This window comes from Elephantulus edwardii, unplaced genomic scaffold, assembly GCF_000299155.1.
Source record: "Elephantulus edwardii isolate Elephantulus edwardi_28Jun2011 unplaced genomic scaffold, EleEdw1.0 scaffold00055, whole genome shotgun sequence".
NCBI classification, from domain to species: domain Eukaryota; kingdom Metazoa; phylum Chordata; class Mammalia; order Macroscelidea; family Macroscelididae; genus Elephantulus; species Elephantulus edwardii.
In genome coordinates, this window is record NW_006399805.1 from 9,504,929 (window position 1) to 9,526,971 (window position 22,043).

The following is a 22,043-nucleotide window of genomic DNA, read 5'->3' on the forward strand; positions in this document are numbered from 1 at the left end:
ATGCTGAACTTGAAAGAGAAAGATAGCATCTTAGTGCCTGAGCAATGGAGGCAGACAAGAGTACAGGGAGAAGAGAGGAGCCTTTGGGACCATTGTGATTCCCTCCCGTGCACCACTGCTCCAGCCACACACCTGCTGAGGCAGCAGTTCAATCAGCTTATGCACTGGTGCGATTCCTTTTTTTATTTTTACAAATTGAAGCTTTGTGGCAGCCTTGTGATCAAGCAGGTCAATTGGTATTCTGTCCAGCCTGTGCTCACTCTGTCCCCCTGTGTCACTATTGGTAGTTCTCACAATATTTCGAATGGTTTCCTCTTGCTATTACACTCTTCTAAAACTACAGTTCAGCTCAACTCATTGCTCTCAAGTCAGAACCGAATCACAGCTGACCACCCAGCACGTTTTCAGAGGCAGTGAACTGCACAGGAGACTGCCTACATGCCTTTGGGTCAGCAGCACCAGTCCTTACACACTAGGTCACCGGAGCTCCCCAGTAGTACAGTGCAAACAAACCTTCCATATGCACTGGGAAACCCCAATTCCAGTGACTCTGTCCAGGAGAAGTGGGGGCAGAGCATGCCCCGTGGGTGGTCAGAAGACCTCAGAGCCTCCTACTCCAGTAGTTCCTGCTTGCACTTTGATTCATTGTGAGAACCAGTTTCTTCCTTGATATCCTACTCAGCCCTAGGCTGGCTGCCACCAGACCAAGAGTTGGCACAGGTAAACTCTGATCATAGGAACTGGACCCTCTCATCATTTGAAAATACAACTGGAAGAGCATTCCCCCAAGGCACATTCCGTTAACTGAACCAAGTTGTCTGTGTGCCTGTGAAGTACCAAGGCGTAATGAGCAGCACTCCGGTCCTGGAATCTGAGCCCTGATTCTTGTCCTGGGTACAGTCTTTGAGAAGAGTTAAGCAGGCTGGGCTGGCCTTCCTCTCCAAAAACATCCCAGAGGAGAGCTGCAATACAGTTGCGCCCCTGTGGGGCCTCACACTAGACTGCACACTCTCCATTACTTTATCAAGGCTCTCCTTGCTTCCGCTGTACATCAGCCCCACATGACCTCAACCTACGCAAGTTTTGAGATGCCTGTGGAGATCACTCGCGGAAATGTCAAAGTAGCAAAGAAGTCTCATGCAGGTTTATGTGTACGAATCTGAACTTTGACTAATTTACAACTGTTTTCAAAATCATCATGAGTATTAATGTAATGGAGACCACAACTTAAAATAAACCGTTCTTTATTCTGAGTGAAATAAATATCTCAGTCACAACAGGACAAATACCACTGCTATAAAAGAGGACTGACATGGGGGGTTGGGGCTAAGCCAAGAAAAGAGGGGATAATGAACACTGCATTGGAACAGATTAAGAACTGTTCTAAAAGGAATATATGATTAGGCATTGTATATATGACAACAGACCGGAATAAGAGGTGCATAGCAGAGTGGACTGGGGGAAGAGGTGGGGAGGGCAAGAGGGAGGGAATTGTGTAACAACAATTAATGAATATTTTTTAAAAAAGTTAACTGGGGGAAGAGGAAAAGTAGGGGGAAGGAGGAAAACGTGCAGCAGTGAATGAATGAAAATCGAACTTTTCTGAAAACATTAAATCACAGAAGAATAAACTATCCTCATGTTAATGTATTTGTTACTTGGAACATTTTTGATGCAACACGATGTATCAATTCAGAAAGCACTTTTATTTTGTATTTTATGATTAAAATTTGTATTTTTTGCAGAATTACAGGAATAATACCTATTTCACAAGATTTCTGTCATTATCCAACATTGCACATTTATGATAGTCATAAAAATCTGCTATTGGACTATTTTGCACATTAATGACATGAACCTGGCAGTAATGGATGCTGAGGTGATAGCAGTGCTGGGTGTGATGAGTAAAGTCTGTGTCACCTTGGACGGTCTGACCGCTTTGGCAGTTCTATAATGATGTCATCCTTCCTGTTTGCATGACACCAGCTTTCACATAGCATCCTGGTCTTTGGATTCTGACTATGTGGGTATGTATATATAGTGTGTTAAGTATATAAAGTATTTAGCAAAGTGTCTGGCACAGAGAAACTGTCTAATAAATGGTTGATGTTATTCTTATTGTGATCCTAGGGAGAGCTGATGGCATAGTCTATAGGGAGTTGTGTTGGTATCCCAAGGGTCTTGCACCTCTAACAACCTGAATCCATTGTCCACTCCAGGAGAGAAAGATAAGCAGTCTGCTCCCATGGGAGTTCCAGCCTTGGAAACCCACTGGGGGCAGTCAGACTCTAAAGCCTTGCAGACCCCCTGGATGATTGTGAACGGTTTCCAGTGACTTCTGGATGTGACTCCTGAGAATTCAGGACATCAGCCAAGCCATGCTCTGTCTTGGTTGGTTCCAAAGGAATACCCTTCCTTGTCTCTCACACATTCTGGCAGCTCTCAAGTGTTTCTTGGCATTCTTTTTCTTGTAGGTAGATTCTCATCTGTTTCTGTACTTATGTCATTCAGAAGGGGTTGGCAGCCGAGGCCTAATAGATCACATGAACCAGAGCCTGAACTACTCTGAGACCAGAAGCATCAGATGTTACCAGGCCGCCACTATTCCCAATACAAAGTCCTGGACAAAGAGGGAGACAAAAACAAAGGGAGAACACAGAACAAAATCTGAAATCATGATGATGCAACTTACTGCTCTGATGGATGGGCAGAACATCTGAGACTGTCGCCCCTAGTCACCTTCCAAACCAGGAATTGAACTCACCTGTGGAGAGCAGCTCCCAGGCAAATAATAGAACAAGTTTATAACATGATTAATGACCAGGAAGGAATGTATTCCTTTGTTCAGTCAACCACACAAGGCCACAGAGGCAGCCTTTCTCCAGAAACAAAGCTTACAGGCAGGGAAGGATAACTGGAAATACAGAATGAAGAGAGGAGCCGAGAAAGTAGTTACATGGAGAGTTACAAACCAATGTCCTGAAACAAGAAATTGTGTATAAATTGAGTGGAACGTGAATCTTCTCTGTAAACTAGCACACAAACTACAACCACAAATTAGAAAATAAAAATAATCAAATATGACTGATAGCCAAAGAAAAAGTTCTCAACTTCAATGGAAGTTTAAAAACTTCCCATTTCTAAACAAGGTGGAGCGTGGGGGCTTCATCAGCTCTTCTGGAGAACACAATTCAATCCATAATAGTGAGCAAAAGGATTATTATTTTAAAAAACAGCCATTTGTTCTTGATAAACGGACACAGACCACATGGCGCTGCAAGCCCGGACCTAGTTATTTCTTGGCGTTCACGTGTATGAGGGACCTGGAGATGCACCCGAAGAGCGTGATGAACTCTGTCCAGAGGGTGAATCACCATGCCGGCCACAGGCCTAGAGGAGTGTGTCACTGCCCAGACTGACGTGGTGTCCCAGGCATAGACAGGACGTTTTGATACAAGCAGTTAAGGCAGAGCGAATGTGGAGGGCAGACAAGTAGCCAGAATGCAGCCCTGGAGCAGAGGCTGAGGGCAAACCAAGGGCAGCGTGCGAGGGAGGAGAAAGGTAAGCCGTCACGGCTTTGACGGTGGAGATGCTGGGAGCTTAAGCTAGAACTAGTGTCATTCATCCCTAACACGTTTAAGTTGAACACAAGGCTACTAACCAAAAAGGTCAGCGGTGACCACTGCTTCCTGGGGAAAGACGAGGCGGTCTTTCAGGGAACCCGTAGATGACATTCGCAGTGGGAAGCCGAATAGAACATTTAATAATAAACCAAATGCTATAGATCAGGATAGGAGGGAGAGAGTCCTTAAATGCTCACAGGGGGAGGCACCAAGGCAGACCTTAAGGGTCTACACGATTCTTAGTTTGTATTTACTAAATCCCTCCCTCCTGAGATAAGCATAAGGTAAGCAATAGAGAAGATTCGGCCTTATTTACGAAGGATTTCTGTGATTTACTTCCCCATGATCCTTTTTTGTTGTTTTCTAGTCCCTTGATTTTCCTTCGTTTACAACCCCAGAAAGGCCAGCGTAGGGGCTGCAGTTCTCCGGCGGTCAGCCCCCTGCCCTGGCCCCCATTCCGGAGTGTCCCCCGTCTGTCTTTCCCCCCTGCCTACGACAGTTTGCCGTGACCCGGGGAAAGGGCAGCCAGAGGGCTGCTCGGTAAAGGGGGAAGCTTCCTGTCATTCGTCCTTAGGAGGGGCAGTTCCCTGGAGAGGGCCATCATGCTTGGACAGGCGGAGGGTCAGCTAAGGAGAGGACGATCGCCAGCGAGATGGAGGGACACAGTGGGCGTGCCCAGGAGACGGGGATGGCACAGGACGGGACAGGTCGGTTCACAGGGTCACTGCTGTCGCCCCACGAGCACAGCCGGGAAACCCTGGGGCAGCTGCAGTGCGGGAATCAACTGGACAGCAGTGCGTTATTTCCAAACTTCAGCGGATCCGGTTTCACCAGAACGGGTGGGGTACAATTTCCAACGTGCTTCCGAGCCACTGGCCGCTGCGGCTCGACCGGAAACAGCGTGACCGCGGCGGCGGTCGTAACACCGGAAGGGGCCGGGCCATTTCCGGCGTCCCCCTCCGAGCGGCGCGCTGGGCTCCGGGACGTCGCGGGCCGCCTGTGCGCAGGCGCGGCGGCGCGCGCTCCCGCGTTCCCAAGCCGTGCGCGCGCCCGCTCCCCGGCCGCCTGGCGCGCGGCTGGCTGAGTCGGAGCGCGGCTTCCGCCCTGGACTGCGAGTCCCGGCATGCCTTGGCTCCCGCGTCAGCTCCGGGTACAAGTCCCCGAGATAGGTCACAGTCCGCCTACGGTGTCAGTGACGTCGTGGAACCAAAACATTGAATACGTCGGCAGAAGGCGTCGCTCACAGAAGCCCCAGTGGCCTAATGGATAAGGCATTGGCCTCCTAAGCCAGGGATTGTGGGTTCGAGTCCCATCTGGGGTGCTTCCCTTTTCTTGACTTGGACTTTCTTTCCCCTTTCTCTAAATAATCATAGTGTAGGAGGCTTATTTCTTTCGACTTTTTAATAGGAGAAAACATGTAGTTTTACTAGGCGTTGGACTGCGGTTCGCGACAATCAGCAGTGTCCGTTTTCTTTCTCTGAGCCAGAGGTGCCATAAGGTTCCAAGAAAGTCGGTCAAAACAACTGAAGTCTCGTATCCCTGGTAGAAATCACTAAAAAGTACTTCCTGGGAGTGATCCACGCCAAGCACACAGTCTTTCCCGCCGGGCCTGCCTCTCCTGGCCTGAGGTCAGCGGGTAACGACGCCATGCCTCGCTGGCCTCGCTGGCCTCGCTGGCTTTCCCGAGGGTCTAGGGCTCCGTACACTCGGAGTTCGTTTGCTTCTGTCTAGCTCACTCACTGCGATGCCGCTCGGCGGTCGGCTACCACGGTCCAGCGAAGGAGACGACCCGCTGCCCCCGCCGCCAGGGGGAGCCGTGGCCGGTGCCGGGAGCGCGCCGCTCGCCGGGCTCGGGGACGAGCGGACATGGCGGCGCTGGGCTCCCCGGCGCGCACGTTTCGAGGGCTCCTGCGGGAGCTGCGCCACCTGAGCGCCGCCACGGGCCGACCGTACCGCGACACCCCGGCTTATCGGTACCTGGTGAAGGCCTTCCGTGCACACCGGGTACGGAGGCCCAGCTTGCGGGCGGACGGGGGCCGCTGGCAGGGTGGACACGGGGCCCGTCCGCCGGGGGTCCGCCCGCCATGGCGTCCCTGGCCGCGCCTTGGCGCGCGCGGAGGGGAGTGCGGGGGCGCGGGCGGAGGGCAGTGCCCTCGACCTTGGCCGCAGTGCCGCCGCCCTCCAGGGTCAGCCCCGCCGTGGGGAGGGCAGCGCCTCCCTCCCCAGGATCTGTGTCCATTCTGTGCCCGTGCAGCAGATAAACGTGAAGGTGGGAGGCTTGGCCGGACAAGGGCCTTCTGGAGGCCGCGCTCCTTATCTGAGGCCCAAGTGGAGGAGTTTCATTCTTACAAGTGGCAGCTGGGGCTGGGGATCGTGACCTGTGCAGGGCCATGTGGAATAGCTGGCACTCGGGGTACCAGGCCCCCAGATCGGATGCTTACATCTAAATAATGTCTTTGGAGTTGGGGAGCTGGCTCGGAAAGCAGCTTGAAGAGTCCTCTTGGGCTTTAGGGGAGGAATCTTGGAGCAATGTGGGGGAAAGGCCAGCCACCATAGTAACCTTGGGACTTGCAGCAGAATCTTGTAACTTAAGTTCATCTGTAAGAAGCCAGAACGTACTAGGAACAAGGGCTAAAAGAGCGTGAAAAAGATACTCTGGGCTTTTAAGACCGCGCACTGGGGGGAGGCATACAATGAATGCCACATTTAGCTTACGACCAAGAGGAAACCCCCTAAAGAGATGGATTGACAGCGGCTGCAGCACTGCATTCAGGCGCAGCAGGGATTGAGGATGGCGCAGGATGGGCAGCATTCCGTCTGAAGAAAACACCTAGGAACTAGGGAGTGGACAGGGGTGGGAGCTGGGAGCGGCCGGGAGAAGAAAGGTGGTTAGAAGGGCTTTCAGGGGGAAGTTCATGAAGCTTGGACCTGAAGGGTCCACTGGAGTTGGCAAGCGGACGGGGACGATCAGAGAGAAAACTGCAGCTGAAAACCAGTGGTGAGGACCACTCTCAGGAGGAGGCCTGGCGTCTGGCATGGGGTGGGCACGTGAGAGGGGGTCGGGGAGGAACTCTGCTAGTGTGCTGAGAGATCATTGGAAAACTTTTAATGGGGTGAAACGATCACAGTTGTACCGTACGGAGGTAACACACTTGCCCTTGAGAGAGGCTTACCGGGTCTCTGGACCTCCTGGGGAACAGGTCTGGAATGCGAGCTAGCAGGCCATGTTGTGAGGATTCAGGTTGGTGGGTTTCCCTCCAGCTAAGAGCCGACTAGGTACCTGTTTCCTCTACCCTTTCCTTAGACACAAAAGAGCCACGGTGGCACAGCGGTTTAGTACTGGATCGCTAGTCGAAAAGTAAAGGATGTGGCTCTCGGCTTCCATATTTACAGCCTTGGAAACTGCAGGGGCATTGCTGCGCAGCCCTGTAGGGCCCCTCTGAGTCGAGTGGACTTTGATGGGAGTGGGGCCTGGCTTTTCTCCAGCAGAGAGAATTCCATTAAGGTGTAGCTTCTCCTTTCTCCTGAGGGAAGAATGCAGTTTTCCATTTCATTTGCTCATCTGTGATTTTTCTGTGGGTCTCCGACCCTTTTCCTGAGCCTCAGCCAAATCACAATCAAGATTTTTCTGTCGTAAACGAACAGAATTCCCTATTAAAATTCAGCCAACCTTGCCTGTGTGAATGTTGGCCTTTGTGGTGTTTTCTCACTTTTTTTATTTGCCTCCCTCATGTTCTTGACATTTTTGTTGAATTATTACGCATTCCCTGAATTTTGGCCTTTGTTGATGCCTGTGGACCTCAGACATTTTTAGTTACTAAAAAGGTACGTTTGATTAAACTAGAGCTGTTCTTTTTTGTGAGCCACTCCATTGGTTTCGCAGGTGAGCTGCGATCTTGATCCACGTTACAGTTGGCAGGTCCTCCTAGATGTTCAGATCAAGAAAGAGCATAGGAAGAGTGTTGGTTATGGGCCCCAGGAACTAAGTGGCACTTGGCCAGGCTAAGTCAAGTGTGTCTAGATACACATCTGTGTCAGCTCTCTTCCTACTACTCAGAGCTCATCACGGTCAGGATGTGTACTAACTTCCTCCCCTGGGAAGTACGTTTGCTGACAAAGTAAGTTTGGATTCACTTGGGACAGTAGGTATGGGCTGTCGAGATTTGTGAGGAATCTAGGCCTTCGAGTGGGTAAGTAAATGTGAGAACAAACGAATTAAGTAACAAACAGATGCATACACCTTTTCTATCTAAAAGTGATCATTTTGTTACTGTTGAGGACAAAGCTGTTTTTCACATTTTCATGGCAATAGAGGGCATATGCCGCATTTACTAGACACAGATAAAAAATAATACATCCCTTTCTCCCCCCCTTTTTCAGGGGTGAAAATTCACTATTTCTCAGGCAACATTAGGGAGCAGTGATGTGGTTACACTCTCTGTGGCCTTCAGTATTAAGCCACTGAACCTCTTTGGTCTTCATTTGTGAATTGAGGTAGATGAAATGAGATTTCTTCTGGTATTTAAAGCTTGAGGACACTTGTCAGTGATACTACTCTTACAATCTTTATTTAGCTTTCAGATAGACAACAAAACAAAATCCTAACAATAATTACAGTAAAGTCCAGCTCACAGCAACCCTGTAGAACAGAATGGCTCTGTAAGATTTTTTTTTGTTACTGTTCATGGTTTATTTGGTGTTTTAGTTGGTATGATACTGTTGCAATGTTTATATGTAGATCTTTACATTTTACTCCACATTATCAGAGTTGCATTATACATTACTCTGATAAATATAGTACACAAAATAAGATCCTTTAGAACAATAATGTACAAGACATGCAATATTGAATTTGTACATTAGAGCACAGAATGTGACTAAAAAATAAAAAGCTTATACTAGGCCAAAGTTATTTAACACAGTAAACATTCTAGTTTGAAGGGCAGTTGCAGCATGTGCAGCATTGGCAGTGGTGTCTGAGACGTGGTGGAATTCTATTATACTCACCAGTTTAGAACTGCACAAGGTAAGTACCACCATCAGAACATAGCTGTAGGGTTTTATGGACCATTCCTATGTCTACCTTTAGGAAACGGATGTTTTTCCTATGTCATATTTTACTGCTTTAATCAGACTGAATAAAAAGGACAACATGCACAACCCCCAACTAAAATCCTTTTGTAGCCTAGACAGTGAAATGGTACAACAGAAGACTTTAAAACTGCAGCTCTTTTTGGATTCCCCAAAGTGTATCTGCGCTCTTCTTCAAACGGGCCTCTTCCTCAGGAGTCAGCGTCACCTTCACGACATCTGAGATTCCATTCTGCCCCAAGATGCAAGGAACACTAAGGAAGACATCATCTTTAATTCCATAAAGACCCTTAATCATGGTAGAAATTGGATGTACCCACCTAAGATTCTTCATTATACTTTCTGCCAGATCTGCCACAGACAGTCCAATGGCCCAGGAGGTATAGCCTTTCAGTTTGATCACGTCATAGGCACTGTCAACCACCTGCTTGTGAACCTCTTTCCACTGTTCCCTATCTGAATCAGTACCTAATTCAGGATGCAGATTTTTCAGAGAGACACCAGCCACATTCACTCCACTCCATACAGGCACACTAGAGTCTCCATGCTCTCCAAGGACCCAGCCATGACAGCTCAATGCGTGAACTCCCAGCCTCTCCCCCATTAGGTAACGGAACCTCGCTGAATCCAGATTGCATCCACTGCCAATAACACGGTTTTTGGGAAAGCCACTGATCTTCCAAGCCACATAGGTAAGTATATCCACTGGATTAGAAACAACAAGCAGCTTGCAGTTTGGGCTGTACTTGACAACATTAGGAATGATGAATTGAAAGATGTTCACATTACGCTGGACCAAATTGAGACGGCTTTCCCCCTCCTGCTGACGTGTTCCCGCTGTGATAATAACCAGCTTGGAATTTGCAGTTATGTTGTAGTCTTTGCCAGACACAATTTTTGGTGTTCTAAGGAAAAGGCTGCCATGTTGGAGATCCATCATCTCTCCCTTTAATTTGTCTTCCATGACATCAACAAGTGCAAGTTCATCTGCCAAGTCCTTCATTAAAATACTGATGGCACAGGCCATGCCAACAGCACCAACCCCAACAACCGTAATCTTATTCTGGGGGGTCTGTTCTTCCTTAAGAAGATTCTGAATCAGCTGATCCTTGAGAGTAGCCATACTGGATTTGGATGAGGAAGGTACCGGGAATGCATGTCGGGCAGGCTTCGGTGGCACGAGGCGGCAAAATCCTGACTCTGCAGCTGCAGCTCCGGGACTCTCTGTAAGATTTCTAAGCTGATCTTTATAGAGGAACCTTGAGCACTGATGGGGCTATTAGTCAAAAGATCACTAGTTCGAATTCATCAGCTGTTCCAGAAAGATAAAGCAGTCTGCTTCTATAAAAGATCAGTTCTGCTTAGTCCTGTAGGGTCTATGCCTAGACCAAGAAGCTGTTGTCTAAACAGCAAGGTGTGTCAGGGTTGTATCTCTATACCCTTTCAGTCTGTTATGCTGAACAAATCATTCAAGAAACTGGACTTTATGAAAATGACTCTTTAACCACCTGGGTTATGCAGATGAAATAATCTTGCTCATTACAAGTGAGGAGGACCTGAAGCTCTTGCTGCAGAAGATCAAGGACACAGCCTTCAATATGGATTGCATCTCAACAGCCAAACAAAAATCCATACCACTGGGTCAACAGGCAGCATCATGATAGATGGAGAAAAAAAAAGTTGTTAATGTCATCTTTCTTGTATCCACAGTCAGCACCCTTGGCACTGGCAGTTAGGAAATCAAAAGATAAGTTGCTTTGGGAAAATCTGTCAGAGTGTTGAAGAGCAACAATATCAGGCTAACAACTAAGGTACAGCATATCCGAATCATGGCCTTCTTAATTACTTATTATGCAGCTGAAAGCTGGACAAAGACTAAAGATGAAAGAAGAATTATTGATGCCTTAGAGTTGTGCTGAGTATCATCCAAGAAACTGCCAAGAAACAAACAGGTCTGTTCTGGAGAAAGTGAAACCAGCGTGCTCTTTGGAGGCCAGGATGGTGAAACTCTCTAACATACTTTGGACATGTTGTCAGGTGGAGCCAGTCCTTGGAGAAGGACATCATGCTTCAAACGCTACAAAGTGCCAGAGGAGGATTGATGCAGTTGACTGTGGCAGAGGGGTCAAGTATGTCAGAGATGGTGAGACTGCCCCAGGAGAGGACAATGTACAGTCATTCATGTGGTCATTATGAGTCATAGTTGAATCTATGACGCATAACAATAACCCAGGGTTGCTGTGAATCACAATCAGTGGTGGGTGAGCCTTTGTGGAAGCAGACTGCCACTTTGTGATCCCACAGAGCAGCTGGCAGATTTGAACTGCTGAACTTTCATTTAGTAGGCACGCACTGAACCAATGTGCCACGAAGCAGCACCTCACTATATACGTCTAAGAATACACATACATGTGTGTGTTTCCTTCGTGCAACTTCTGCTCCAAGGGGTAGCCGTGCCATTGTCTTTGTGGAGCACTGTGCTTGTTACACCTCATGGGGGTAACAGTATGACCTTGCTGTCCTGCAGGTCACCGGGGAGAAGCTGTGCAGGGCCCAGCAGGAACTTCATTTCCAGGCTGCCACCTACCTCTGCCTGCTTCGCAGCGTCCGGGAGCACGTGGAGCTGCACCAGCAGTACCATGGCAAGGGGGAGCGCTCGGTGAAGGAGTCGGCCGGCCTGGTGGGACTCCAGCTGCCCGAGCAGCCCGGAGGCAAGGGCTGGGAATCGTGAGGATGGACACTTCCTGCGTAGGACAATGTGATCCTTTCTGTCAATATGTATTTATCATTAAATTGCTTTAAACTTTGAGATTTTTTGGGTATGATTTTAATGAATTGGTGGTTTCTGCTTTACTTTCAGTGAACCAGTTGAAGAAGCTGATTGATACTCTTGACATTTAGATCCCGATCCCCCCCCTTTAAAAATACAAGCCTATTTGTTTTTATAAGCTTATTGGTCTTTGAGTTTTCATTTGTGGCTTAGGTAAAAATTTACAGCAAATTGTTTTTCCTTTCAACAGTATATATATATGTATATATTTTGTTTCAAATGTGAGTTGAAATGGCCTCAATGTAACTGCATTCTTCCCTTTTCCTCCCTGGGTTCCTCATATCCCCTTTCCTGCCTTCTGAGGTTTGTTTTCAGGTTAGTGCTGCCCTTTTTGTCTCTTTTAATTATTTTAAGGAGTGTTACTCACTTTATATTAAATGATTCAGGAAGCATTAAAAGAAGATGGAAAGCATGCGTATACCGGGTCACTGTACCAAAGAGTTATCTGACACATAATTCATGAAACAACGTATGAGCAAGAGCCTGTGGTGATAAAGGAAGCTCAAGCTGCTCTGAAGGAACTGGCAGAAAACCAGGCCCCAGGGATTGACAGCATACCAACTGACATATTTAGAAAAACAGACGCTGCCCTGAATGTGTTCACGAAGTTGTGCCAAGAAATCGGGAGGACAGCCGTCTGGCCAACTGACTGGAAGGGATCCATATTTGTTCCCATTCCAAAGAAAGGTGACCCGAAAGAGTGGGGAAATTATCAAAGAATATTATTACTATCACTTGCAAGCAAGATTCTGCTGAAAATGATCCAAAAATGACTAGAAGAGCACATCAACAGAACTGCCAGATGGGCAGGCTGGGTTTAGAAGAGGCATGACTAGAAGAGCACATCAACAGAACTGCCAGATGGGCAGGCTGGGTTTAGAAGAGGCCGTGGTACTAGGGATATTCCAGCTAATGTTAGATGGATCTTGGCTGAAACCAGAGAGTACCAGAATAATGTCTGTGTTTCATTGACGATGCGAAGGCATTTGACTGTGGATCACAACAAACTGTGGCTGAAGAATGGGAATCCCAGAACACTTGATTGTGCTTATGTGAAACCTATACTTGGAGCAGAAGGCAGTCGTCAGAACAAACACTGCATGGTTTAGAACTGGGAAGGATGTACACCAGGGATGTGCCCTATGTCCATAGTGGAACAGATCACCTGGGAGGCTGGGCTCTATGAAGAGGAATGTGGCTTCAGGATTGGTGGAAGAATCATCAACAATCTGCGTTATGCAGATGACACAACCCTGCTTGCTGAAAATGAGGATTTGAAGCACATGCTGCACAAGGTCAAGGCCTGCAGCCTTCAATATAGACTGAAACTCAACATCAAGAAAACAAAGATTCTCACCACTGGACCAATTGGCAGCATCAGTGAAGAGACTGAGATTGTTGACAGCTTGAGTTTGTTTGGCTCCACAGTCAACACTCTTGGTACCAGCAGTCAGGAAGTCAAAAGACTAATTGCATTGGGAAAGTCTGCTGTCAGGGACATCTCCAGTGTATGGAAGAGCAACAATGTCAGTCTGGAGACTAAGGTAAGCCTGATCCAGGCTGTGGTCTTTGTGGTTACATGCTATGCATCAGAAAGTTGGACAATGAGTAGGGATGAAAGAAGAATTTATGTCTTTGAGCTGTGGTGCTGGACAAGAGTATTGGCTATACCATGGACTGCTGGGAGAACAGGTTTGTTCTGGAAAGGGTAAAATCAGGCTGCTCCTTGGAGGCAACAATTTTGAAGCTTCAACTGACATATTTTGGGTATGTTGCCAGAAGGGATCAGTCCTTGGAGAGGGACATCACACTTGGGAGAGTGGAGGGACAGCACAAGAGAGGAAGACCCTCAATGAGATGGATTGGCACAGTGACTGGGTTAATGGGGGTAAGTGTGTCAGAGACAGTAAGGTGACTTCAGGACAGAGCAGAGTTCAGAGCTGTTGTACATCATGTTGCTGTGAGTCTCAGGCGAGTTGATGGCACAATAGCAGTTTAGTCTGTTTGCCTGAAAGGTGATTTCTGGGAGTGGGTTCAGTTCCAAGTTTCAAGAGTGTCTAAAACGGGAACTGGCATTGTGTAGAGAACCAAAGCTCCACTCGACTCAGCCTGCTGAGAAGGGCTCTCCATCCACCTTCTGACCAAATTGCTTTTCCTGTGACTTCACTGGTGGGTTGATGGCTCTGTCATGCACTTAGCTCAGCCAGTAGAAAAGTAAGTAACTTCCGCCTTTGTTCCTCTCCTCACCCTCCACATCGCCAGTATTTCTGCATTGGTTCGAATCTTCCTCTCTCTCTCCTGTCCTCACTGCCTCTGCCTTAAACACTGACATAATCTTCTAATGATCCCCATGATTCTATGCCTTGGATTAACAGTTCTGTTTCTGCGCTCCCTTTGTGGTATAGATTAGCCATAATTATCGCTAAATCTTAAACCCTCCTTTCCCTAGACACCATGTCTCATTTTTGTTGTCTCTGTGTCACCTTTCAGTGTCACTTAGACAGAGCATGCATTCAATAAATGTTGGGTTGGTTAGCTTTAATCCCATGGAGGCGTATCAGCTGAACAATAGAATGATTTATAAAGCATTTAGAGATACAACCTCTTCCATCTAGAGATTTAACATTAAAATAATAGTATTAAGAGGCCAGAGAAGCACTTATTCAAGAGATCAACATGTATGTTCAACACATGTATGTTTACTATACATTTCCCCCCCCCTTTATTTCATGATCATATATCTGTTAATATTGTCTGAAGTTGTTTACTCTTTGGTGTGAAGAAAACAAAGGATTAGGCGAGACGGGAAGAGTTCTAGCTTCTTTTGTTGCAATAGTGTCTATTCTAGAAATAACTCATTAAGAGAAATTTGAGGCATAATTCCCAAGGGTAGGAAATACAGTTGGTCCTTGAAAATGCAGTGGTTAGTGGAGTCAGTCTAGCACAGTAAAAAAGTCTCAAAAATGTAACTAGTTACCTCAAAAACTTTACCAGTAGTAAACTGTTTTAAATGTTATTTGTATCATATACTGCACACACATAAAAGCTATATTTTCAGTGCAATATAAGGTATTTTGCAAACAGTGCAGTTTTGTACTGACTGGGGCATGAATTTCCTTTGTTTACACTAGTCTTGTGCTGGGATCATTTATCTAAATGCTGACAGCTACAGCTGCAGACCTCGATTTACAGAAGCCAACAAGCAGTCGAACCTCTTTGTAATGTCACAGCTTTGCTTCTGGAGCACTTCCAGCATCACTAGGAGCACTTCGCACAGCGGCCATGGTGTTTGGTTCAGTGCTGCACTAAACACAAGTATATGAGAACCAGGGGAGATTGCCGTTTTACTGGGGAGATGGGACTGTTCATTAGGAGATGAGCACCACACAGGCATTAAAAAGAAAAAAAAATCTAAGTGAATCCATCACTTCAAACTCAAGTTGTTCAAAGGTCAACTCTAATTTGGGGTCTGGAGTCCTCTTTTTTTTTAGATTTTAAGTTTATAAAGAACTTGGATTTCCATTAATTCATTGTTGCACATTCCCCTCCCCAAGGTCAACTCAAATTGGGGTCTGGAGTCCTTTTTTTTAGAGTTTTTTGTAAGTTTATAAAGAACTTGGATTTTCATTAATTCATTGTTGCACATTCCCCCACCCCCCCATTTGCTTTTTTCTTAGGGAAAAAATGTTCCATCGTTTTTCTACAGTCCCCCACTCCCTGACCACTTTACTATGAAGTGCTTATTCTGGACTTGGAGTCCTACTAAGAAACCCTAGTGGTGCAGCGAGTAAGTGCTAAGCTGCCAACCAGACAGGTCTGCTGGCTGAAACTGACCAGCGCTCTTGAGAAAAAGGGGCAAGTTTCCCTAGTGATCACCTCCTTGCAAACACTGGGTCAAGTCTGCCTATCCTACAGGGTGTTGTACTAACTGGACAGCAATAGAGAATTAGGTGGGAGTCACACAGACCTAGGTCTTTTTTTTTTTTTTATTTTTGTGTGAGTGTACCATCAAATCAGATCTGACTGGTACAGGAGGAGATTGTCCCTCCTTTTCCCAGCAGAGCATCTGGTGGATTTGAACCGTGAGCCACTGGGATTGTAGTTGCAGCTCCTTACCACTAGGCCACCAGAGCTCCCCTCAGACCTAGGTCTTAACTCATCTTTACATCAGCTGGGCTGAGCGGTTCCCTCTTCTGTAAAATGGGAATTCATACTTCAGTGTGGTTATAACAGAACAACGGCTCTGCAAAATGCTCTCCCAGTAGTAACAAGCACCCAAAACGAAATCTTACTGTTTTCATCTTTTGACTTTATTTTCATTCCGTCTTTCTTTTTTAACATACATCCTTTTCCAAGTCCACCAGGCTTCATGAATACAAACAAGTACTTCCTTGTCGTTTAAATAATCTGCTCAGTTAACTGCTCCACAGGATTTCCAGGACTATAAATCTCTGGGAAGCAAGTTGCCTCACCTTTATCCACAGAGAGGCGGATGGATTCAAACTGCCACCCAGCCTTGTGGTTAGCGACAGAGTGCTTTAACCTGTGTGCCGCCAAGACTTCCCATCAACAGTATGGTTTCTGTCTGATTTCTACTTCTCAATGGGCCTTCCCTATCTACCTTCAAGTAACTCACTTAAGGGAGTCTTTCTTTTTGTTGTTTGATCTCTCTCTCAGGAGTTTGTGCAGTGACTGAGCACTCCCTCTCATTTTTCTTTTTTTCTTGTTGTCTACTGTTGAATGAGATCCGACTGGCACAGGAGATTGCCCCTCCTCCAGCAGAGCATCTGGTGGATTCGAACCATGTGCCTTTGGGATTGCAGCACCGCTTCTTGCCACTAGGCCACCAAAGCTCCCTCCCTCTCCTTTTTCCCTTGGCTTTTGTGCCACCCACTGCGCCCCTCCCCTGCACATTTGTCTTCCGTCTCCTCTGTGAATCTCATGTAAGTTGGTGTTTCAAGTTCAGATTTAAGCTGTGACCTCACAGTCTGCATGCTTTTCCTGGGTCATCTCCTCTACTTCCAAGGCTTCAATCATCAACATGCAGAGAACTCCAGGCCAGGACCCTAGGCCAGGGTTGCACCACTTAACGTAATTCAAAGGCATCTCAAATACAATGCATCTCCCATCTCCTCTGTTTTTATTTCCTATTACATCAATGGCACTATCTTTTACTTTTGCTCAAACCAAGAATCTAGATTATTGATTGCTTCACCAACTTCATAACTTCACATAAATACAACTCAAACTTCCACTGCAGTTCCTGGAGTTGGAAGTGACTCATAGCTGACCCTCCACTGGCTTTCCAAGGCTGTAAATCACACAGGTGGAGCGGGCCCATCTTTCTCTGGAGGAGCCACAACTGGACTTAAACAGCTGTAGCGGGGTGGCCTGTAGATTAGCAGAGCCTAAGGACTGGGCCACCAGCTTTGAGCTTACCTCCTAATGACCAGGGGTCTTGGCTGAAAGCAAAGATTGCCAGAAAGATGTTTACCTTTTTGATTATTACTTTTATTGATTATGCACAGATCTGGTCTTATAAACTCCCACTTACAGGCCTTCAAAAATAAAGCTTTAACAAGGTTTTCCAGAATCAAGCTCTTGCCAAACTTCTTTAGTCTCATAATGGACTACTCTGTGTATCTGACTGTCTACTCACATGTAGACATTTTTTTTTTCCGTTCTTAGAAGCTCTGGTTTATTCAACAGTTTGCTGTTCTTTATAGGCTGTTATGTGTTGTCAAGTCAAATGTGACTCATAGTGACCCTATGCTCGCCGAGTGCCACAGTACACAGGAGCAGGGGGGGGCAATAGTTCTCTGAAAGAGAACTCAGACACAAATTAATCTTTAAGAAGGGGTCGGGGGCGCAACTCCTCCAGAAAGAGAAGAGTTGCTCTTGGCCGTCCGCATTTATTATCCTTCTGAAAGAAGAAGAAAAACCACTTTGTTTGTAATTGATAAGCAAATACCACAGTTCTGTGGACTTACCGCTGGCACTGCAGTTCCCGCCTTATATATCACGCCGCCGTATCCAGGAACACTGTGTACACAGACATTTACTTGGTCACGTTAGCATTTCCTCGGTTTTCTGAGTTCCTGCCCTTTTTTTTTTAAATTTAATTTTTCATTTTTAATTATTTTTTTTTATTTCAATGAACATCTACAGAGATTTGGGAATTCCATTCATGGAGTTCCTGCTTCTTATACCTAAGCGGCCTGCCTCCTTACTTTGCTCATGGCACACGTCTAAATCTCAGCACGCAAGTCCTTTCCCTCGTGGTCCCAACAACTCTTATGAACAACAAATCTGAACTAGCTTGGGCCATCCTTATCATCTCTGATATACTTGAGCCCGCTGTTAAGTCCACCTTTGTAAACATGATGTCCTTCTCCAAGGATCCACAGAACTCTTTCCTCTAGCGCGAATGTCCTCCCCTAGTTAATGACGAAGCACTCTGGTGGGGTACTATATTATAGGCTGGCAAACTGGACTTGGCTCTCTAGGAGAACGATGGGCAGTATCCCCTCATAGATTTATGGCCTTGGGAACCCGACGGAGGGTCGCTGTGAGTGGGAACTGACCGATGGTCCTGGCTTTCCCTGGTCACTAAGGGGACCTGTGGCACAGAGGCTGAAGCGCTCAGCTGCTACAAACCAGGTGATGATGACCTTCACCAGTTACCTCATGGAGAAAGAGGGGGCTGTCTCCTCACATCAAGAGTTAACAGCTAAAAACAAAAACAAAAACAAAAAAAAAGAGTTAACAGCTGAGAAATGCTACGGGGCAGTGCTGCTCTGTCCTAGGCTCCCAGAGTCAGAATTGACTCCACAGCAGTGGGTTTGGGCTTGTTTTTTTTCCTTCATTAATTCACTGTTCAAATCTCAGATCAAATTTCACTCTCTTTTCTTCCTCCAACAAATATTCCTGAAAGCTTACTGTATTTTGCAAATGGTTAAGCACTCAATTACTTTGTCAAAACTTAGGCAGTTTGAACCTCCTTAGAAGCACCTTCCACATTCTTCCAATGGTATGTGGAAATTATTAAAAAATATTGTTAATATCACATGTAAGCAATATTGCTGAAGGTCATCCTAAGACAGCTAGAACAAACAGTACATTGACAGAGAACTGCCAGAAGTTCAAGCTTGGTTTAGAAGAGGCCATGCACCAGGGATATCATTACTGGTGTCAGACGGATCCTGGCTGAGAACAGAGAATACCAGAGAATGTCTATTTGTGTTTTATTGACTATGCAAAAACACTGACTATGTGGACTGTAACAAATTATGGTTAACATTGAGGAGAATGGGAATTCCAGAACATTTAATTGTGCTTAACAAAACCTATACAGAAACCACTTGCCACTTGCTATGCGTAAAAAAGCTGGACAATGACTAAGGGTGACAGAAAGAGAACTGATGCCTTTTAACTGTGGTATTGGAGAAGATTACTGAATATACCATGGACTGCCATTAGTACAGGTTCATCCAGGAGAAGGTGAAACCAGGCTGCTCCTTGGAGTCAAGGATTCTGAAGCTTTGTCTGACATACCTTGGACATGCTGCAAGGAGGGACCGGTCCTTGGAGAGGGACATCATGCTTGGGAGGATGGAGGGACAGAGCAAGAGAGGAAGACCCTCAATGAGATGGATTGACCCAGTGACAGGGGTAATGAAGGTAGGTGTGTCAGAGTGAGGGTAACACAGGATAGAGCAGGTTTCAGGGCTATGAGTTGCAAGCAACTCGATGGCACATAACAACAACACACCTAAACCAACAAGCTGCTGTTCAAACAGAAAAAGGGAACACTGCATGGTTTAACACCAAGAAGGGCATGTGTCAGGGCTGTATCCTTTTCCCATACCTGTTCAAGCTTTATCTCCAGCAATCATTTGCAAAGCAAGACTTTATGATGTTGCATCGGGATCAGAGGAAGACTCTTCAACCTTCATTATGCAGATGACACATGTGCAGATTAATTTGCTTGCTGGAAGAGAGACCTTGAGGCACTTGTTGCAGGAGATCAAAGCCTACAGCCTACAATAGGAACGACATCTCAACATCAAGAAAGCAAAAATTCTCACCATGGGGCCAATAGGCAATATCATGACAGATGGAGAAAAGACTGAAGGCTTTCACTTATTTCATCTGCTTAAATCCACAACCAACACCATTGGTACCAGCAATCAAAAAATCAGAAGACCTATTGCACGGGGGAAGTCTGCTGTCAGGGACCTCTCCAAAGCACTGAAGAACAAAGATGTCAACTTAAAGACTGAAGTGCACCTGATTCAAGCCAGGGTCTTTGCAGTCACCTGCTATGCATTTGAGAGCTAGACAATGAATAGGAATGACTGAAGAAAGATCAATGGCTTGAGTTGTTGTGTTGGAGAGGAGTGTCCCATGGACTGCCAAACAACAAACAGATGTGTCTTGGAGCAAGTGATGTCAGAGTGCTCCTTAGAGGTAAGGATGATGAAGGGTTTTTCCACTTACCTTGGGCATACTGTTATAAAAGGCTCTTCCTTAGGAAAGAACATGCTTAGAAAGGTGGAGGAGTAGCACATGAGAGCTGTTTCTCCACCAGATGGACTGACAGTGGCTGCAGCAGTGGGATTAAGTGTATTAGAGATGAGAGGGACCGCACAGGATAGGACATGGTTCTCATCTGTCGTTCATCACATCACTATGAACTGTACTCAGTGGCACTTAACGACAGCAGCACCTTGGTTAGCAGGCCTGTTGAGCTGCTTCCTAAAGGTTACAGCTTTGAGAGCCCTACGCAACAGTTCTAGTCTGCACAAGTTCCCCCCAATCAGAACTGACTCAGCAACAAACTCCAACAATGTGTTAGACAAGTACGTAGAAGTGCTTCTAGGTTTTTTTACCCTCTAATTCTTTTAAAATGCTTGTAAAATTCTGTTCAGCATCTCCACCGACACTAACGTTCTCATGAGAATTCTTCTATAGAATTTTTGATGCAAATGTTTAGCAATGCCATCCAGGCCTACCCAGTTCTTCTGGCCTCAGGGCAAAGAGGGCAGCTGTTCATGACACAACCAGACATGCATTTCCTGTTGCTTCTGGTGAATGGAGACCAAATGAGCTTTATATGGTTTTGGCCTCCTCTACTGAATCATTTCTCTCTTTTAAAACACTGATGCTGGTGAGCTCTGGTGGCCTAGTGGCAAGAAGCTGCACTGCAATCTCAGAGGTACACGGTTCAAATGCACCAGATGCTCTGCTGGAGAAGGAGGAACAATCTCCTCCTGTATCAGTCAGATCTGATTAGACGGTACACACAAAAAGTAATGAAATAAAATTAAAATAACCCACAACACTGATGCTGTTACCTGTACCATATACCAATCTCGAATGAACCTGAATTTGTATGCTTTCTATTCACTTAAATTTGTCTACTAATGCCTGATTCTCTACTACTGTGATCTGGATATGTTTCTTCAAAATTTTTTTTCTTTAGTTGCTTTTGAGTTTACACACCAAAACATACCAGCCCGACAGCTTCCACATTTTAGTGACAGTGACTTCATTCTTTTTTTTTTAATTGAGATTTTAATGAAAGTTTATAGAGAACTTGGATTTCCAGTCATTCATTGTTGTACATGACTTCATTCTTTTGAGCGGTGTAAGCACCCTCACCCTCCCTTACTGAGTGTTCCTCCCACTGACACACACTGCCTCTTAAGGCTCCTATCTTAAGCTTTTGCCAACTTAAGCCCCAGTGGACAGGATGGGCATCTCCTCCAGTGCGATTTACTGCCTCTGAGAACCAGGGGCGGCAAACAAGTTCGTTCTTCCCAGAGCTCTCAAGGCGACACTCTCAGTGAAACGAAATAGTCACAGGGGAAGTTTCTGGCTGTACAGTGATCTCAGGGTGAGCGTTTCAGGGGTTCAGTCTCCATCCAAGTGTGGTGCTCATGGAGATCTGGAACTCCGTGCTGCCTGCTTCCTCTCTCCACGCACGCCCAGAATTCCCCGTGCACCTTCCTCTCTCCACGCTCAGGAATTCTCTGTACATCTTCACCCCGCACGCATCTCCCGATCTGCAGGCACGGGAGGCCCCCACACCTTCGCACACCCGTATTCCTTCCCAGGTCGGCCCAGGAGAACAGCGTGCGGCTCGCCGTTCTCAGCTGCTCGCGAGGCTGGACCGTGTCCGAGGACCGCGTGCGAGTTGTCAGTTACTCAACTCCTCCCGTCAAAGACCCAAAGCCAACGATGCCGCATTCAAAGTGTCATTTATTGCCTCCCGAGGGTCTAAGCGAACCTCAGCACTATGCTTGACAGTTTACGTTAGGGAACAGATCCAAGGGTCCTGACAATAATAAATACCGTATTTTAACAACCACCTAAAAATAACCGTCCTTTCCTTGTAAAGTGTCTAGAGAGACAAACCAACAAACATCGCCCCGCAGCAGGGAGACTGGGGACGCCCCGCAGCAGGGAGAGGCTGGGGCGCCCCGCAGCAGGGGGAC

At 46.5% G+C, this 22,043-nt stretch overlaps 2 protein-coding genes and 1 non-coding gene across 3 annotated transcripts in view; 2 read left to right on the forward strand and 1 right to left on the reverse strand.

Moving 5' to 3' along the window:
• The first annotated feature begins 4,871 nt into the window (after positions 1-4,871).
• TRNAR-CCU lies at positions 4,872-4,944 on the forward strand. The gene has a single exon. It is a non-coding gene; the product is annotated as a tRNA-Arg (tRNA).
• A 545-nt stretch (positions 4,945-5,489) lies between these two features.
• Positions 5,490-22,043, forward strand: part of LOC102853862 — a 17,949-nt gene continuing 1,395 nt past the window's right edge. Inside the window, exons 1-3 of the mRNA XM_006887219.1 lie at positions 5,490-5,627; positions 11,242-11,441; positions 21,663-21,744. Of these exons, the coding sequence (XP_006887281.1) occupies positions 5,490-5,627; positions 11,242-11,441; positions 21,663-21,744 (420 nt within the window). The remainder of the gene's footprint in view (positions 5,628-11,241; positions 11,442-21,662; positions 21,745-22,043) is intronic.
• Positions 8,839-9,837, reverse strand: LOC102855754 (L-lactate dehydrogenase A chain-like). The gene is made up of 2 exons (XM_006887156.1): positions 9,596-9,837; positions 8,839-9,421 (listed from the first exon to the last, which is right to left on the reverse strand). The coding sequence occupies exons 1-2, from the start codon at positions 9,835-9,837 to the stop codon at positions 8,839-8,841; spliced, it is 825 nt and encodes a 274-aa protein (XP_006887218.1).